At 48.3% G+C, this 18,452-nt stretch overlaps 1 protein-coding gene across 4 annotated transcripts in view; it reads right to left on the reverse strand.

Annotated features, from left to right (window-relative positions):
- cep83 (centrosomal protein 83) overlaps positions 1-18,452 on the reverse strand; it is a 146,405-nt gene that overhangs the window by 12,430 nt on the left and 115,523 nt on the right. For all 4 annotated transcript variants that reach the window (XM_072471874.1, XM_072471873.1, XM_072471875.1 and 1 more), the window contains 4 exons: positions 17,344-17,419; positions 16,201-16,358; positions 10,638-10,767; positions 10,447-10,547 (listed from right to left, as the gene is read on the reverse strand). In XM_072471874.1, the coding sequence (XP_072327975.1) occupies positions 10,447-10,547; positions 10,638-10,767; positions 16,201-16,358; positions 17,344-17,419 (465 nt within the window). The remainder of the gene's footprint in view (positions 1-10,446; positions 10,548-10,637; positions 10,768-16,200; positions 16,359-17,343; positions 17,420-18,452) is intronic.

The raw sequence follows: 18,452 nt of genomic DNA on the forward strand, positions 1-18,452 counted from the left end.
CCCACTGTTTCCTCAACTCTCCTTTTATTCCCCTTCCTTCTCATGGGAAGGATCCTCTGACTGCGTCTCTTTTTCTTTTTGCTTTTGTGGCACCTGTTATGCCATTACTCTGCCATGGGACTAGTTGCTTGTGGTGCTTTTGCCATAGCAACTGCTTTTGGATCATCTGCCATGCAACTGACCCTGGTTCTTCTGCCACCATAACTGATTTTGATGCCTTAGCTGGACTGATGAGTTTTGGTTGATCCATGGTTGTGCCCACATGCTGAGTTGCATGCCCATCACCTGGTTAAACGTCCAGCGCCGGCATACTTTTGGATGATTGCGCTGTTGTAATCAAGTCTGCAACTTCAGGAACAATATGCAAACCCTCGCACTCTGGTGTCTGGGCTGGATCAATGTCCCCAACTTTAGGTATTGCTTCTTCATTTTGTGTTTGAGCACCAATTGGTGGCTCATCCTCACTTGATATGGTGATATATGGTTCGTCTTTTGTTGGAGAGCCGATTAGTGGCTCATCCTCATCAGGTATGACAATATATGCTTTGTCCTTCATTGTACAACTGCATGCAGATGCATCCATCTGCTCTTCTAGCACATCTTTTGGTGGAGTAGCCTCGAATGTTAGGAAGTCTGCTGCAGGAACCATTTCATTGGCATGAGATGATTCATCGTACACCTCTGGAGCAAGTTTCTCCAGGATGGGGATTATTTCTTCAGTTACCAGTCTGTTTGCAGTTGAACTGCTCTCATCTGATGAGTCTGCTACTGTAATCTCACTTTCAGCCTATGCATCTGCCATCTTAGAGCTTTCACACTTTTTGTTGTCCTGCGGAGACTGGGCTTCCCTTGTGATCACCTCATCACTCCCGTCAAACCACCTGAATAGCGTTTCATAGTCTTCCTCATCTAGCTCATCATCTGAGTCTACACTTTCCTCATCGTAATCATGGTCGGCGTAATTATCATCATCGGAGTCATTATCATCTGCAATGGCTTCTCCTGTGACATTGCACGTGGAATTATGCGTTCACGCAAGAAGTGGCCAATTTCAAAGTCAACAGCGAGTCTTGCTGCGGAACTCTCATCCAACACTCCATGCTCTGGAACTTCAGGAGGACTAAAAACGTTAAAGAGAGAGTTATTTGGTACAGTTTTTGTAACTGTTTTACCAGTGCCCCGGCCCTTATGCTTGTACTTCATTTTAATGGTTTTCAGTGTGACGTCTTTCCTTTTTTTCCAGACGATCTGGCACCCTGTGCATCCCGTGATTTCTGGTTGATCAAAGAATAAAAAGTCTAACTCTATCTGGTACACTTTTGTGACTACCGCATTTGTGAAATACTCATTAGGCTCAAACGTAAACTCCAGAGTGAAGCTCATTGGCTGATCAAGCTTTGAACATTTTACGTTTACAACTTGTAGATGCTCATGTATCAAGCTACTGAGCAAATACACATTTTTGAAGACTGTTAACCAGAATTCTGGAATTCCCTTTGGCTCCGCCATCTCTTCATCTGGTGTGTTGTCCTCCACTTTAACTTTTGCTTGTATCTCATCAGATAACAGGGCCATTATATCTCATTGACAGTCACAATGGTCCTCTGTTGCTACGCTGCCTGGAATGCACAGCCGTTCAACTAGGTTCAGGACCTCACGCGCATCCGCTCCTATGATGGACTCACGTTCCGTACCCACAATGGAGAGTGGTATGATGTGACTCTGTTGTGTTCCCATGCTTCGGGTTCACATACACCCAGCATCGCAATCTCAGTCCCACTGTAGTCTTTTAGTAGTCTTGTTTGATTGACGATTTTCGGTTTAACCTGCAGCCCGAGCAAATCGGAAAGGCTGGCCCTCGCTCCCATGTTGAGCTTGCATTTTATCAATGTGTCGTTCAGTATCTATCTTCGATGGTATCAGCTTCCCTGCTACTACTGTCACAACTGGTGACTGAGTTTGTTCACTTTTCATATATTTTTAAAAATAAATTTAGAGTACCCAATTATTTTTTTTCTCAATTAAGGGGCAATTTAGCGTGGCCAATCCACCTAACCTGCACATCTTTGGGTTGTGGGGGTGAAACCCACGCAGACATGGGGAGAATGTGCAAACTCCACACTGACTGTGACCCAGGGCCAGGATTTGAACCCGGGTCCTCAGCGCCACAGACCCACTGCGCCACATGCCGCCCCTTGTTCACTTTTCATATTCGGACTTGTGTTCTTGGTCAAAATCAGATCAATGAAAATCTGTTCTTTAAGGGACATCTCATCAACTGCATTGACTGATCCTGTGTGGTCCACTGTTGGAAGCGAAAAGCATTGTTTCGGACTTCCGGAGACGGCCATGGTGCGAGTGTTCACGTATTTGGCAGCTCCCGCTCGAGGTTGTTTTTTGGACCTTTCCACGCTTGTAGGGTGGATGTTTTGTAGTAAAGAGGTGTAGGACTGGCGGAAGAAAAGTTTGACTCCACTGGTGGGGCTGTTGGATGGATCTACGGACCAGACGATTGCACCGAAACAAAAGCCATCTAACCTACACTATAGAACATAGAACGATACAGCGCAGTACAGATAAGGGAGCAGTTGGAGCAAGGGAATTTTTGTGTGCCACAGGTCAAGGTGGCGGAGGGTAAAGGATCTGCCCTGCCTGCCCAGTGGTCAACGGAGCAACTGGTGGACTGTTTAACCGAAAAGTTTAGGCAACAGAGGAGGGACCTAGCCAAGGCGGTAGAGCCGTTAAAAGCAGGAATTGAGCGGGTGGTGCAGAGGTTGGAGTCCCAGGGCCAGGCCATTCAGAAAGTGGAGAAGGCGGTGGGGGAGCACGAGGAGCAGCTTGCCTCGTTGGCGGCCGAGATAGGTGTGATGCAGTAGATTCAGCAGCGGTTAAAGGAGAAGGTGGAGGTCTTGGAGAACCGCTCTCAGAGGCAGAACCTAAGGATCGTGGGGATGCCTGAAGGCATCGAGGGAGCAGGCACTGGCACGTATGTGGCCAAGATGTTGGAGAATTTGATGGGGGAGGGGGTCTTCGACAAGACCAGGAGGTCGACTGAGTGCACAGGGCGCTGATGAGGAAGTCGTGGGCGAATGAGCCACTGAGGGCGATTGTGGTGCATCTTCATCGGTTTCTGGACAAGGAGAAGATACTGAGATGGACAAGGCAGATGAGGAGGTGTACTGGGAGGGGAGCGAGCTTCGGGTGTACTAGAACTTGGGCGCGGACCTGGCGAAAAGGGGAGCTGCCCTCTTTAAAAAGGGGGGAAGTTTGGGATGTTGTACCTGACCTGCCTGTGGGTAACTTTTAATAGCCAAGAGCACTGTTTTGGAACACCAGAGGGGGCGATGGAGTTCTTAAGCGACAACGGACTGACAGAGGAAGGACATTGAATTGTGGAGGTGCGAGGAGATGGGAGTTCATTTGATCTGTTTTTCCTTGTATCTTTGTTTTTGTTAGTTGTTGGAGAACTTTTCTCCTTCGAGATGTTTTGTTGTGTTTGCGAGTGAGTGCGCTTTTTTCCCCTTTTTCTTGTTTCATCGTTGCTTGGGAGGTGTGCGGGGGGGGCGGGGGGCCTCCAACCAGGTTGGTGACATTGAACTTGAGGGGGCTGAAAGAGCCAGTTAAACAGTCACGTGTTTTCACGCACCTGAGGAGCTTGAAAGTGGACGTGGCCTTTTAAAAGAAACATACTTGAAGATCAGGGATCAGACAAGGCAAAGGAAAGGGTGGGTAGGGAAAGTCTTCCATTCAGGATTAGACATAAAGACGTGGGGGATGGCAGTGCTGGTAAATAAGCAGGTGGCATTTGAGGTGGGGGTCACAGTAGCTGATTCCGGGGGGGGGGTCGTGATGGTGAGTGGGAAGCTGGAGGGGATGCCTGTGGCCCTTGTAAATGTTTATGCCCCAAATTGGGATGACGTGGATTTTGTGAGGCGGTGCTGGGGAAGATTCTGGACCTGGACTCACACCAATTGATCATAGGTGGGGGACTTTACCAAGTTCATTGATCCAAGGCTGGACCGATCGAGCCCGAAGTTGGGCAGCACGGTAGCATTGTGGATAGCACAATTGTTTCACAGCTCCAGGGTCCCAGGTTCGATTCCGGCTTGGGTCACTGTCTGTGCAGAGTCTGCACATCGTCCCCGTGTGTGCGTGGGTTTCCTCCGGGTGCTCCGGTTTCCTCCCATAGTCCAAAGAAATGAAATGAAAATCGCTTATTGTCACAAGTAGGCTTCAAATGAAGTTACTGTGAAAAGCCCCTAGTCGTCACATTCCGGCACCTGTTCAGGGAGGCTGTTACGGGGATTGAACCGTGCTGCTGGCCTGCCTTGGTCTGCTTTCAAAGCCAGCGATTTAGCCCTGTGCTAAACAGCCCCTTCGAGATGTGCAGGTTAGGTGGATTGGCCATGATAAATTGCCCTTAGTGTCCAAAATTGGCCTTAGTGTTGGGTGGGGTTGCTGGGTTGTGGGGATAGGGTGGAGGTGTTGACCTTGGGTAGGGTGCTCTTTCCAAGAGCCGGTGCAGACTCGATGGGCCAAATGGCCTACTTCTGCACTGTAAATTCTATGAAAATTCTATGAAAGTTGGGGAGAGTGTTGGCGGTGGCAAAGGAGTTGAAGGGATTCATGGGGGTGGAAGTGGGGTGGGTGTTATACCCTTCGGGGTATGGGAGGCCGAGGGCGAAGGAGTTTTCGTACTTCTCCCATGCTCACAGTGTGTACTCTCGGATTGATTTTTTTGAGGTTGGTAAGACGTTATTGGCGGGGGTGGTCGACTCGGGGTACTCGGCGATCATGGTGTTGGGCCACACACCCAACAGTGATAGGGTGGAGGTGTGGGCCTAGGTAGGGTACTCTTTCCTACTGTCAGTGTAGACTTGATGGGCTGATTAGCCTCCTTCTGCACTTATGGGATTCTCTGATTCTATTACGAGTGTTTAATGACTATTTCTGTAGGAAGAGTATTGGGAAAATTGTTCCACTTTGAACTGTGTAAGGTGCATGGTTACACTGATCATTTCCATCAGTTTGCAATTTCATCGTGAGGCTATCATCATTTCATTCAGTCTGCAGAAAAAACGAACTCCAACTCCATCATCTGCCCTTTCGAACTCTTCCTTTTCAGGCTCGTCAGCCACACTACACCTCTGTCCATCTCAATAGCTATTCTGCCTCCACCAGCAGAGAAGTGACATTACCACCTCCCACCCTCACTATACCCCAATACCTACCTCCACAGAAAGAATAAAGAATAATCGCTCATTGTCACGTGTAGGCTTCAATGAAGTTACTGTGAATAGCCCCTAGGCACCTGTTCGAGGAGGCAGGTACGGGAATTGAACCTGCACTGCTGGCATTGTTCTGCATTGCAAGCCAGCTATTTAGCCCACTGTGCTCAACCAGCCACAGTTGTTCATAGACTAGAGTAAACTTGGCATCTAACCAATCTGCTTGTCCACCGCAAGATTTGCTTAGCCACTTCAGATAGTACAATCTCCCACTCTCCATGATCAAATCCTATTAATTCAGGAACATGCTTGAAGTCAATCTATAGCTCTCCTCAACATAGACCTTCCTCCTCCACTACCTCTGATTCTACATAGGAAATACTCACGGACTTTTTTGATTCCAAAATCAAGGTTATTCCTTTGCTGCTTCTGCCTCACACAGAATCGTCATCATGCAGAAGAAGGCCATTTGGCCCATCGTATCTGCACTGGCTCTCCAAATAAGCAACTTTGTCTGTGCAGGGTTACAGGGAGAGGCAGGGGAATGACACTCACTATGTGAGCTGCTTATTATTCTTCCTTTTCAGATCACAATCTAATTCCCTTTTGAATGTTTCTTGATCCTTTCATGAGTTGGGAAAGTTTCTCCCTAGCTACTCTGTCCAGGCCCCTCATGATTTTAAATACCTCGATCAATCTCCCCTTAACCTTCTTTTCTTCATGAGTCGAACTTCTTCAAATTATCTTCAGAACTGAAGTTCCTCATCCCTGGTGCCATTTTTGTGAATATTTTCTACACTGTCTAAAGCCTTCACATCTTTCCTGAAGTGCGATAGCCAGAACTGGATGCAATACTCCAGCTGAGGCCAAACTAGTGACTTACAAACCTCTTTACTCTTGTACACTATGCCCCTATTAATTAAGCTCAGGATACTATGGGCTGGATTCTCCAATTTTGCGGCTATGTCCGGGGGAAGAGTCTGGTCTCACAACCAAAAGGTCGTCGTCGCCGCCCCCGCACCGATGCACCGCCCGGTGGGGGGGGGCTAGCAGCCGTGCCACATGAAGCCCCCCGGCTGTACCTGCAGATACGGATGGCGAATGGCCGGGTCTGTGGCCACGCATGCGCACAATGGCGACCTGAGGCGGCTGCACCATACAACGTGGCGCTGACCACGCATGGACCCGGCCTGCCAGATAGTGCCCCCCTGTAACCCACTTTGCCACCCTCGGACCACCCCCTACCAGTCCCCCCAGCCCCTGCCGATGCCCCCCCTCCCCCCGACTGTGGCGGTGCTGGACATAGTCCACAGCCGCCATGCAAGGTTCCCGAAAACTGGGAAGAAACGTGACCGATGCCATCAGGAAGTCGGCCCATCGGGGCCAGAACATCGGGGGAAAGCCTCAAGTGACGACTGAGGCCATCCCAACGACTGGCAGCGTACTCACCAATTATGCCGTTTTTGAGGGGATGGAGCATCTGAAAAACGGCACCGCCCCCGATTTCAACGTAGAAACGGATTCTCCGGCCAATCGCGATTTTGGCGTTGGCAATCAGAGAATCCCACCCTATATGCTTTATTAACTACTCTCTCAACCGGTCCTGCTACCTTCATTGACTTATGCATATGTTCACCCAGGTTCCTCTCCTTTCTCCCTCCCATCGACCTCCAACCCAAATGCATTTCAAATTCTTTAGACTTTCACCCCTCCCCCACCCAGCAAGCAAACTAATTTATGGCACATATTCCATTACATTTCCCCACTTCTGTTCACCCCTTTCAATCCAGGTCCTAATTGCTCGTTACTTGAACTCTCTTTCATTCTTATTGATACTGCAAATCTCTTCATGACTTTTGACATTGTTTCCACCCCATACAAAACTGACTTTAATTCATCGGCATATGTTCACCCTTGAATGTCACCAATGCGTTTTGTAATCTGTCTTTTATTCCCCCAACATCATTGAAATATCATGGTCATCCAACTATATTCTGCTTTCTCCAAAAGGCACCATACACCATTTATTCCCTCCAGAACCTGGGGCGCGATTCTCCGACCCCCCCACCGGGTTGGAGAATCGCCGGGGGCCGGCGTGAATCCCGCCCCTGCCGTGTCCCGAATTCTCCGCCACCGGAAATTCGGCAGGGGCGGGAATCGTGCCACGCCGGTCGGCGGAAATCCCCCGGCGATTCTCCGGTCCGCGATGGGCCGAAGTCCCGCCGCTGTCAACCCACGACAGCCGGCATGGATTGAACCACCTTTCGAACGGCGTGACAAGGCGGCGCGGGCAGGCTCCAGGGTCCTGGGGGGGGGGGGGGAGCGGGGTGATCTGGCCCCGGGGGGCGCGATCGGGGCCCACCAATCCGCAGGCGGGCCTGTGCCATGAGGGCACTCTTTTCCTTCCGCCTTCGCCATGGTCTCCACTATGGCGGAGGCGGAAGAGACCCTCTCCACTGCGCAGGGATGTCGTGTGCAGCCGCTGACGCTCCCATGCATGCGCCGCACTGCAAAGTCATTTTTGCGCCAGCTGGCGGGGCACCAAATGTCTTTCCCGCCAGCTGGCGGGGCGGAAATCAGTCCGGCGCGGGCCTAGTCCCTCAAGGTGAGGGCTCGGCCCCTCAAGATGCGGTGAATTCCGCACCTTTGGGACGGCGCGATGCCGGACTGATCTGCGCCGTTTTTGGCGCTGGTCAGTGGACATCGCGCCGATTGCAGAGAATCCCTGAACAGGTGCCGGAATGTGACGACTAGGGGCTTTTCACAGTAACTTCATTTGAAGCCTACTTGTGACAATAAGCGATTTTCATTTCATTTCTTTGGACATTAACTCCAGGGTTACTGTTCTACTACCGGCTTCCTGTTCAGCATTACATAATCTTCCTTTTCAGTCTCAAATCCAATCCTTTTCCAACAGCACTTTTTGCCACCTCACCCCCACGTGTTCATTTACACCTCTCGCTCACTTCCTCTATGGCTGAAACACTCATCAATGGTACCCTTCATATACCACAACCCAGCTTCTGCCTCTTCCTCTTTTTAAAATAATCCAAGAGTCTTTTGACTTTGAGCAGTGAGCTATGGTCGCTGGGTGAGAGAATCTGAGCTGGAAACAGAAGCATACTGAGGAACTGGGAACCGGAATCTTTCCTGAGAATCTCATTTCTGGTTGTGCGGGTTGTGTAGCCAAACTATTAAATCTATCTGAGTGACACAAAGTATTAAATATATAAAAGTAGAATGGGTACCAGAGCTTCAAAATATAGAAGTCTGAGGGGTGATCTAATCGAGGTACTGACAAATCATTGAACCTCTATAGTGCAGAAGGATGCCATTCGGCCCATTGAGTCTGCATCAACCCTCTGAAAGAGCACCCCAGCTATGCCCACTCCCCCGCCCAATCCCTGTAACCCTACCTAACCTGGACACCCCTGGACACTAAGGGGTAATTTTATCATGGCTAATCCACCTAACCTGCACATCTTTGGACTGTGGGAGGAAACCGGAGCACCCAGAGAAAACCCACGCAGACACGGGTAGAAAGTACAAACTCCACACAGTCAGTCACCCGAGGTCGGAGTCGGACCCAGGTCCTTGGCGTTGTGAGGCAGCAGTGCTAACCACTGTGCCACCCTTTGTTGAATGTTGAAAGAATTTTATAAAGGTTAATACAGTTTCATGAATGAATCTTAAAATTAGAGCTAGACGATTCTGGAGCCAAATCACAAGCACTTTTTCACAAAACATTGAGTGATAAAATGGAATACTATTCCTAAAAGGTTGTAGATGCTGGGGCTTTCAAGACTTGGATAGATTTTTGTTGAGAAAGTATATTAAAGAATATGGAGTGAAGGCAGGTGAGCAGGTTGAACTGCAGATCAGCTAGATCTGATTGGATGATGAAGTAAGTTCAAGATTGCCTCTACCTGTTCCTATGTTTCAATGGAATACCCTTGCTTAACTCAAATGGAAATCAACATTGAAAAACTAAAGGTGGAATTCTCCCATAGTGTGGTTGCAGATGGCTCCAGCTGTGCCTGTCCCGCCAACCAGAAGTAGCGGGATCCCATGCCAAATTCTGCGCTTTGAATCTCATTAATTATTCACAGGTGACACTCCTGGTGGACTGGTAGCTGATTCGTCTGCCCACCCTCAGCTGATACGTTTGAAAGACCCCATGCCATATTAAACACCAGTCTAGCACACTCATATCTCTCTCTCCAGCCCACCTATCTTCACCAGACTGTACAGGATGTCAGCAACCCCGAGGGAAAAGGCTGGCAGCCTCAAGAAGTCTGTTCCTTGATTCAACCATCCTTCCCCTCCCCCCCCCCCGTGCCCATCACCTGCGAGGTGCCCATGCCCCACTTGGACCTCTACCCACACATCTAGAGTCTTCATCCATCCCCTTTCAGTCAACAATGCGGTATCCTTTGACCCCCTTGTTTGTGAGCTTTTCATGCAACCTTGTCAGGAACCAGTTTCCCTCCCCTCGGTCTGCCCTCTGCCTTGCATTGTTCAACTTCTTCATCCACCTCCTTGCCCTCTGCCTGCCATCTCGAGCCCTCACCCTTCCTTCCCCCTTGCACAGCCCTCTTTCCACATTGCCCCCCTCGTCTTTGTTGGGCCATACCTCGGCCTCACCTCGCATTCCATCCCTGGTCGAACTTCGGACCTTGGGTCCCGCAACACAGTCCCGTCCAGATACGACACTGGTGTGTGGCACAGGGGTGGAGGAGACCCCTGTACTGCCCAACCCGACTGAACTGACTCGGTGACACAGGAGGATCCATAGGTCCAGCAGTACAGTGCTGTCCATGAAGACTAGCTCAGCATGGATATGGAGACAGGAACTGGTCTTCCAGAGTGGTGAACAGATAAGAAGCAGCGCAGCACGATGGCAGTGTTGCACTCACCTCAATGTCTCTGGCGAATTGTGGACCGCCTTGTGCATGCCACTCATTAGCAATCGGGTTTGATGCCAAAGTAAATTCCCGCTGTCAAGATGCAGGATTGAAAGACCGAAAGGGATGCCAGCAGGCAGCTGTTTTAATGAGCATTCATGAGATGCAAATAGCTCCAGCTACCAGTGTTAAGAGAGATCTGCCATGAACCCGCCACTGGGAGAATTGCAATGGGATTTTACTTTTTGGTTCCTGCCAGATTCACCACAGCAACCCTCCAGGGTGCTGGTTGGGAGAATTTCATCCTAACTTACTTGTATGCGTGTTTCTCTATTTCTAGCTCTTCTTTCTTTGCTTCCAGCAGTTGTACTTTCTCCTGTAATCTTTTCTGCTTACTTTCATTCAGTGTTTTCCTCTGTAAAAACAGAAGCAAGAAGGGATAGAATTTCTGTGTTTCGATTGGATTTCACACAAATTTGTGGTTGATTAAAGGAATGTGCAATACCTTCTTTTGAGCTAAAGCAGCACGCTGCAGACGGTCTTTGGCCTGGCAGTACTTCTCCTCCAGCTCTGCATTACGGTTCTGCAACTTTTGTCTCTCTTCTGCCCACTCTATGCGCCTGTCTTCTACCAATCTGTGCAAAATAATACATAGATGATCGAACTGTCTGGAGGGTTACTATACAAAGCAAATGTTAACAAAGAAAAGCTTTAAAGAACGCCAGCTGGACTAAGAAACTGGTTTGTTGCTATTGTTTTGTCAACAAATGTTCTTTCCATTTATTTGGCATTGTTCACGGTCACAGGATGTCCCAAAGCATTTTTCAGCCAATGAAGAAAGAACTTTGAAGTGTAGTCAGTAGTGCAATGTCGGAAATGCAGCAGCCAGTTTGCTTACACCAAGTACCTACAATTGGTCATGTAAAAATGACTGGATTTGCAGTTTTGGTATCGATTGAGGACAGGGCACAGGGAATAACCCTCTGCTTTTCTTCCAAATAGTGCCGGGAGTGTTTTACATCCCTGTAAACTGACAGACAGGGCCTAAGTTAATCTTTCATCTGTAAGAAAAACACTTTAATTAAACATACAACATTTTAAAATGTTTTATCATCAGTGCAGTTTAAGTTACGAGTGTCAATTATAGATGTTTTCCTTTGACACATAGTGCCAAAAATAAATTTATGGTTAGCAGCATATTTTGGTTAAAAATAAGAGTGAGTGAATAAAGACTAAAATTACCAGGCGGGTTTGATGTAATGGTTAAAAAAAGAACATTATGCCACTGCATAAATTTAAAACTTTCCTTTTGGTTCGCTGTTTTCTGAAACCAAATTAATTTGCAGCTTCACTCATTTAGGTTGTCAGGCTCTTACACCCTTTTTAACATAATCGTGTGTGTAAAAATATGCAAGAAACTCCAAACTTTGCAACTCTGAATGCTACTTGTGCACCGCTAAACGGATTCTGCAACTGAATGGAAGTGCAATCACCGAAAAACAGAAGTGAAAGACATCAGCCAATGGTGTTTATGCGTGAGCCTTTAAAAAAAAACAGCTGGCAACTCGACAACAAGGAGGAGGGAAGTAGTCCACTGAAGCCCAACGTTGTAACCCTGCTCTCCCCCCACCACCTATTTATAAGGTTGACATTTTCACCGCCTTAATTTGCCAGCAATGAACATTTCCATTAGTTATCCATAGCGTTACAACAATGACTACACTATTGGCTGGAAGCTAAACTTTGGGACATCCTGAAATCATGAAAACTGCTCTATAAACAGAAGCCCTTCTTTCTACATAAAATACTGACCACATTTGTGCAGGCAAATTCTAAAATGTTCAAAATGTTATTTCCAGTCCTACAGAAGTCATCATAATCTACATGCTTTTCATGTGGCTCTAATTTCCAGCGTTACTCCGGAGAACCTACCATCAGCAAACTGGAAAATATCCTTAAACTAGGGTCGGAATTCTCTGATAATGGGGCTATGTCCACACACCCGCGAGAAAACAGGCGCGAATCACTCTGGACTTTCTCCATGAAAGGACCCCGGAGTAGTCTTCGCACCTCTGGCTGCCGATACGGGGCCCTCCACTACCGGCGGCAGCCCCGCACAATATGGCGGACCCACACAGCGGGCCGGCCCCAACAATAAAAGCCCCCTTCCCCCCAGATTGCTCGCGCCCGCCGATTGGTGGGCCCCGATCGTGAGCCTGGCCGTCTTGGAGGTCCCCCCCTCCCCAGGTGACGGATCCCCCCGCCCCCCCCTCACCAGGGCGGCCGCGGACCAGGTCCACAGGCGCCACTCTGATCTCCTGCCGGGTGGAACCATGAGTGAACCACGCCAGCGGGAACTTGGCCAGTTGTCGGCGGAGAATCGCAGTGGGAGCCTCATTCAGCGGCCCCCAACCGGCACCGCGTCGACCGCGCGCGCGCACGACTGGCGGTGATTCGCCGGTCCCCAGAGAATCGTGGGAAGGCATCGGACCCGATCATGGGTCTGACGCCCCATTCTCCGTCCCCGTGCCAAGCGCGATTTCGGCGCAGAGGCTCAGAGAATCCCACCCTAGATCTCTTAAAGCAAAACACAACTTCCTATTTAGTTACAATGTATTAACCCAGAATCATGCAGCAACAGTCCCTCCCTGTGTACAGATTGTTCTTTCATTCACTGAGATAAAGTTATTCTCTTCTAGGACCTCTTTTATTTTAAAAATAGTCTTGTGGGACTGAGATCGTGGGCGCAATCCAACAGCAATGCTGTGCTGGAAAAACAGTTAGCCGTGGCACAGTCTGGCCGATAAAAGTTGGGATACGCCACTCCCGCAATCTACCCGGCTCGCCATGCCTCGTGAGGTCCAACGTGATCTCGCGAGACTTTGCAATGTAAATCCTGCTCATTGAGGGCGGGATCACTTTTTGGAAAATCTCCATCTTAATGTGCAGATTCCCAAGGAACCGGAGATTTTGGGATTCAACCCTTCGCCTCAGAGACCTCGGGCGAGCGTCGTTCATCACTGGTCCCCACAAACAGAGACCAGATGGAACAGCACTCGTATGGAGTCTCCCAAGGTATCGGAGGCCCCCAGCTGCATGCCCTTTGGGCATGGTGGTGCCCTGGCACTGCTGGTGCAAGCCTGGCACTGTCACCTGGGCACACTGGCAGCGCCAGACTGGCACCTTGGAAGTGCCACATGGGTGCCAGCCTGACACTGCCAAGGTTCCCAGGTGACACTGCCAGCTGGCAAGGGCACTGCCAGACTGGCACTGCCAAGGTGCCAAGCTGGCATTTTTTGTGCATGCGCGATCAAGCCGGGTTGCCTGCCGTCAGTGTTAGGGATAGGGGAATCCTCCCACAGTATGTTCGAGCTGGGGTAGGTGTCGGGGATCGTTTCAGGGGCCTCGGAGATAGATACGCCACTTACAAATGGCATCCCGACCTCTCACTACACTGGGGAGTTCTGGCGAGCGGAGCTCCCCACTGTATAAAACCCTCACGTGTTCCCCATTCAGGCCCCATATACAACACGAGCCACGTTGAATAGCCATGTGTTTCGCGGCACTGCGGGCGCCGACGGTTAAAAGCGCTCGCTCGGGGACTTAATTCTCTTTTGGGAAAATTGCACCTCTAAATTCACTATAACTATTCTCTCTTGAGAAATAAATATGTGAACACATGAGTATTTTTAATCACACACATGGTCACTGAACGCTGTGTTTGGCTGTACCAAGTGCTTTGGGCTACTGCAATGGGGAAGAGAAGGCAAGAGGCTTCAGCAATAGTTGGTAAAAATATTAGGGGAAAATGCTAAAGCTAGCTGCAAGGGAACTCTGCATTCTTATTGACTCTCCCCCACGTTGTTAGCTCAGTGAATGACGCGTGTGCACACTATGCAATGGCACAATTAAATCGGTACTAAAAAAAGTCAGATCTTTACCTGCAATCACATGTGAATCTTAAAGAAAATGAAGGATCACATTGTTAAACCCCTTTCAAATCCCACGTTACCATACTTTCCCAGAAGTATACTTCCTTAAAGCTCTTAATAGTTCAGACAAGCTTTGGGGACAAAGCATATAACTCTCCTCAAGTAGGGTCATTCGTATTGTGATTATATTCCAAAAAATTTAACTATATGCAGTAATTAAATTGCATCCTAATCCAATTTATCATAGTCAGTGCCTAAGCCAAAGATGTCAAAAAATTTGGCAGGGGGATGGGAAACTGACTTGTAGTCCAGGAGATAGCGTTGCTGGAGTTCAGGAAATTGAGGGTAGAGCAGTACTAAGGAAGGTAGAAAGGTCACGAGAGTGGACCTGCAGGCATGAAGGTGGTTTGAAGTGTGTCTACTTCAATGCGAGGAGCTTCAGGAATAAGGTTGGTGAGCTTGAAGCATGGATTAGTACCTGGGACTTCGATGTTGTGGCCATTACGGAGACGTGGATAGAACAGGGGCAGGAATGGTTGTTGGAGGTTCCGGGGTTTAGATTTTTCAATAAGATTAGGGAACGTGGTAAAAGAGGTGGAGGAGTAGCATTGTTAATCAAGGATAGTATAATGGCTGCAGAAAGGCAGTTTGAGGAGGATCTGTATACTGAGGTAGTGTGGGCTGAAGTTAGAAATAGGAAAGGAGCGGTCACTTTGTTAGGAGTTTTCTATAGGCCCCCAAACAGTAACAGAGATGTGGAGGAAAAGAAGTGCGGTAGTCACAGGGTAGTTGTCATGGGTGACTTTAACTTTCCAAATATTGATTGGAACAACTATAATTCGTATAGTTTGGATGGGGCTGTTTTTATCCAGTGTGTGCAGGAGGCTTTCCTCACACAATATGTGGATAGACTGACAAGAGGCGGGGCGACATTGGATCTGGTACTGGGTAATGAACCGGGCCAAGCGTTAGATTTGGTTGTGGGAGAGCACTTTGGAGATAGTGACCACAATTCGGTGACTTTCACTATAGCAATGGAGAGGGATAGGAACATACTGCAGGGCAAGGTTTATACTGGGGGAAGGGTAATTACGATGCGATTAGGCAAGAATTGGGGAGCAGAAAATGGAAACAGGAACTGTCAGGGATAGGCACAATTGAGATGTGGAGCTTGTTCAAGGAGCAAATACTGCGTGTCCTTGATATGCGTGTCCCTGTCAGGCAGGGAGGAAATGGCCGAGTGAGGGAACCATGGTTTACAAAAGAGATTGAATGTCTTGTCAAGAGGAAGAAGGGGGCTTATGTAAGGATGAGAAAACAAGGTTCAGTTAGGGCACTTGAGGGATACAAGATAGTTAGGAAGGAGCTCAAGAAAGGGCTTCGGAGAGCTAGGAGGGGGCATGAGAAGTCCTTGGCGGATAGGGTCAAGGTTTTCCCCAAGGCTTTTTACACTTGTGAGGAATAAAAGAATGACCAAGGTAAAGTTAGGGCCGGTCAAGGACAGTAGTGGGAATGTGTTTTCTTTGTTCTTTTTTGTTCTTTGTGTGCATGGAGTCTGAAGATATCGGAGAGGCCCTAAATGAATACTTTTCTTCAGTGTTCACAAAAGAGAGGGGCCATGTTATTGAGGATAGTGCGATACAGGCTGGTAGGCTGGAGGAGGTAGATATTCGGAAGGAAGATGTGTTAGAAATTTTGAGAAGCCTGAGGATAGATACGTCCCCTGGGCCTGATGGGATATATCCTAGGATTCTTTGGGAGGCGAGGGGTGAGATTGCAGAGCCTTTGGCTTTGATCTTTATGTCCTCACTGTCTACAGGAATAGCCATATGGAGTGCACGAGAATGATTGGGAGTAGGTTGATTTGATCATAGTTTCAGACTAGTTCGGCACAACATCGTGGGCCGAAGGGCCTGTACTGTGCTGTACAGTTCTAAGTTCTATGTAATCGAGTTTCAGAGTGCACTAAAATGATCGCCTTCATACAGTCCAGAAAACGGCACCACATTTATTCACTGCTGCACCTGGCTCCAGCTTTGAACTTAAACAAAGACTTTCCATATTCACTACATAAAACAGGGAAGAATATCACATGTGGAACTTAACAGTGAAAATGCTGCTAACAAAGCTGCTTACTTTTCAGATTCCTGCTGTGCTCGCTCAGCTTGGCATCTTGCATTCCGTGTTTCCTCTTTTAAACACTCCAGCATTTCTCGCAGTTTGTTATTGGTCTCCACTAAATCATCCTTCGACTGTGTTGCAGCGCTAATCTGCATCTGCAATTCACCAATTTGCTTTGGGGGAAAAATAAAAATCAGCTGAAATGAATTTTAATTTAAAATTAAATCTGTTTAGAGAAAATGGCGGGAATTCTCCGGTCATTGCGGTTCAATTTTCCTGCCGACAGCACGGCCCTGTCCGGGGCTTTCCCGGCGTCGTGGGGTCATTACAATGGGAAATCCCATTGACAAGAGGGGGGAAAACAGAATCCCACCTTCAGCAAACGACCCGCCGCGGTGAAACACGTGGCTGTGGAACCAGAGAATGCAGCCCAACGTTTACGATTCAATTCTTTGAGCAATATGGGATTGCTCTATATTCAAGAGATGCTTCATCAAAAAGTGCAACATATTACAAATAATTTTTCTAGAGAAGTCTCAACAAGAAATATTGCATACAGAGTTCAAAGAATGCGGTGAGAATGGGGCAGCACGATAGCACAGTGGTTAGCCCTGTGGCTTCACAGCACCAGGGTCCCAGGATTGATTCCCAGTTTGGGTCACTGACTGTGCGGAGTCTGCACATTCTCCCCGTGTATGCGTGGATTTCCTGCGGCTGCTCTGGTTTCCTTCCACAAGTCCCGAAAGACGCGCTGTTCGGTAATTTGGACATTTTGAATTCTCCCTCTGTGTACCCGAACAGGCACTGGAATGTGGCGACTAGGGGCCCATTGCAGTGTTAAGGTAAGCCTACTTGTGACAATAAAGATTATTATTAGAAGCATGCATTACTGTAATTAAAAAGTAAGTGATCAGAAATTTGTAACAGCATAAGTAATTTCTCAAATCTTCAGCAGCTATTGGAGAGAACAAGCAAGGATTCTAAAATCAAATTCTGCAAAATGTTGTTATAAATCGACTCTGTAACCAACATTCGATTGTGATGGAAAAATATGTTACACCGCCAGAATTCTTCGCATTCCATAACTTTCCCATTTTGGGACGTCTCTGCAGTAATCGAATCAAATCAAGAGGATTATCCAGTGATTTAGTGAGGTACCTGTCTTAACTCTGCACTGTCATTCTTCTCTTTTTCAAATTCTTCTGTTTGAAGCACTTGGTGTTGAAGTTTTGATCTATAACACAAAGCAGCAAATCAGCACCAAAATTTATAATGCACTAGAAAAGTTCTTTCTTTGCAGGTTCTTTAATCAAAAGCACAACAGGTCACTTTATTTTTTATTTTATTTTTTAAAATATATTTATTAAAGTTTTTCAACAACACAATTTTTTCCCCTTACAAACAATAACCCCCCCCCCCCCCCCGTAACAAAATAACACAAAATCGCACTGAGCAAGATATATACATGGCAAAATGGCATATTTACATAGCTTTATACACTGGCTCTCTCCCGCACGTGCCAGTTTCCCCCACCCTTCATGTTATCTCCTGCTCATCCATCCCCCCAAGCAATCCCCCATTCCCCCCCCCCGCCCCCCCAGGGTTGCTGCTGCTGCTGACCGATCTTCCTCTAACGCTCCGCGAGATAGTCTAGGAACGGTTGCCACCGCCTGTAGAACCCCTGCGCAGACCCTCTCAAGGCAAACTTAATCCTCTCCAGCTTTATGAACCCAGCCATGTCGTTTATCCAGGCCTCCACGCTAGGGGGCTTCGCCTCCTTCCACATTAGCAAGATCCTTCGCCGGGCTACTAGGGACGCAAAGGCCAGAACGCCGGCCTCTTTCGCCTCCTGCACTCCCGGCTCGTCCACTACTCCAAATATTGCTAGCCCCCAGCTTGGCTTGACCCGGACTTTCACCACCTGAGATATTGCTCCCGCCACTCCTCTCCAGAACCCCTCCAGTGCCGGGCATGACCAAAACATATGGACATGGTTCGCCCGACTCCCTGAACACCTTCCACATCTGTCCTCTACCCCAAAGAACCTACTCAACCTCGCCCCCGTCAAGTGCGCTCTGTGAACCACCTTAAATTGTATCAGGCTGAGCCTGGCACACGAGGAGGAGGAATTAACCCTACCCAGGGCATCAGCCCACAGACCTTCCTCGGTCTCCTCCCCCAGCTCCTCCTCCCATTTACCCTTCAACTCTTCTACTAGCGCTTCCCCCTCTTCTTTCATCTCTTGGTGTATTGCCGACACCTGTCAC

The sequence above is a fragment of the Scyliorhinus torazame genome, chromosome 13 (assembly GCF_047496885.1).
Source record: "Scyliorhinus torazame isolate Kashiwa2021f chromosome 13, sScyTor2.1, whole genome shotgun sequence".
Lineage (NCBI taxonomy): Eukaryota > Metazoa > Chordata > Chondrichthyes > Carcharhiniformes > Scyliorhinidae > Scyliorhinus > Scyliorhinus torazame.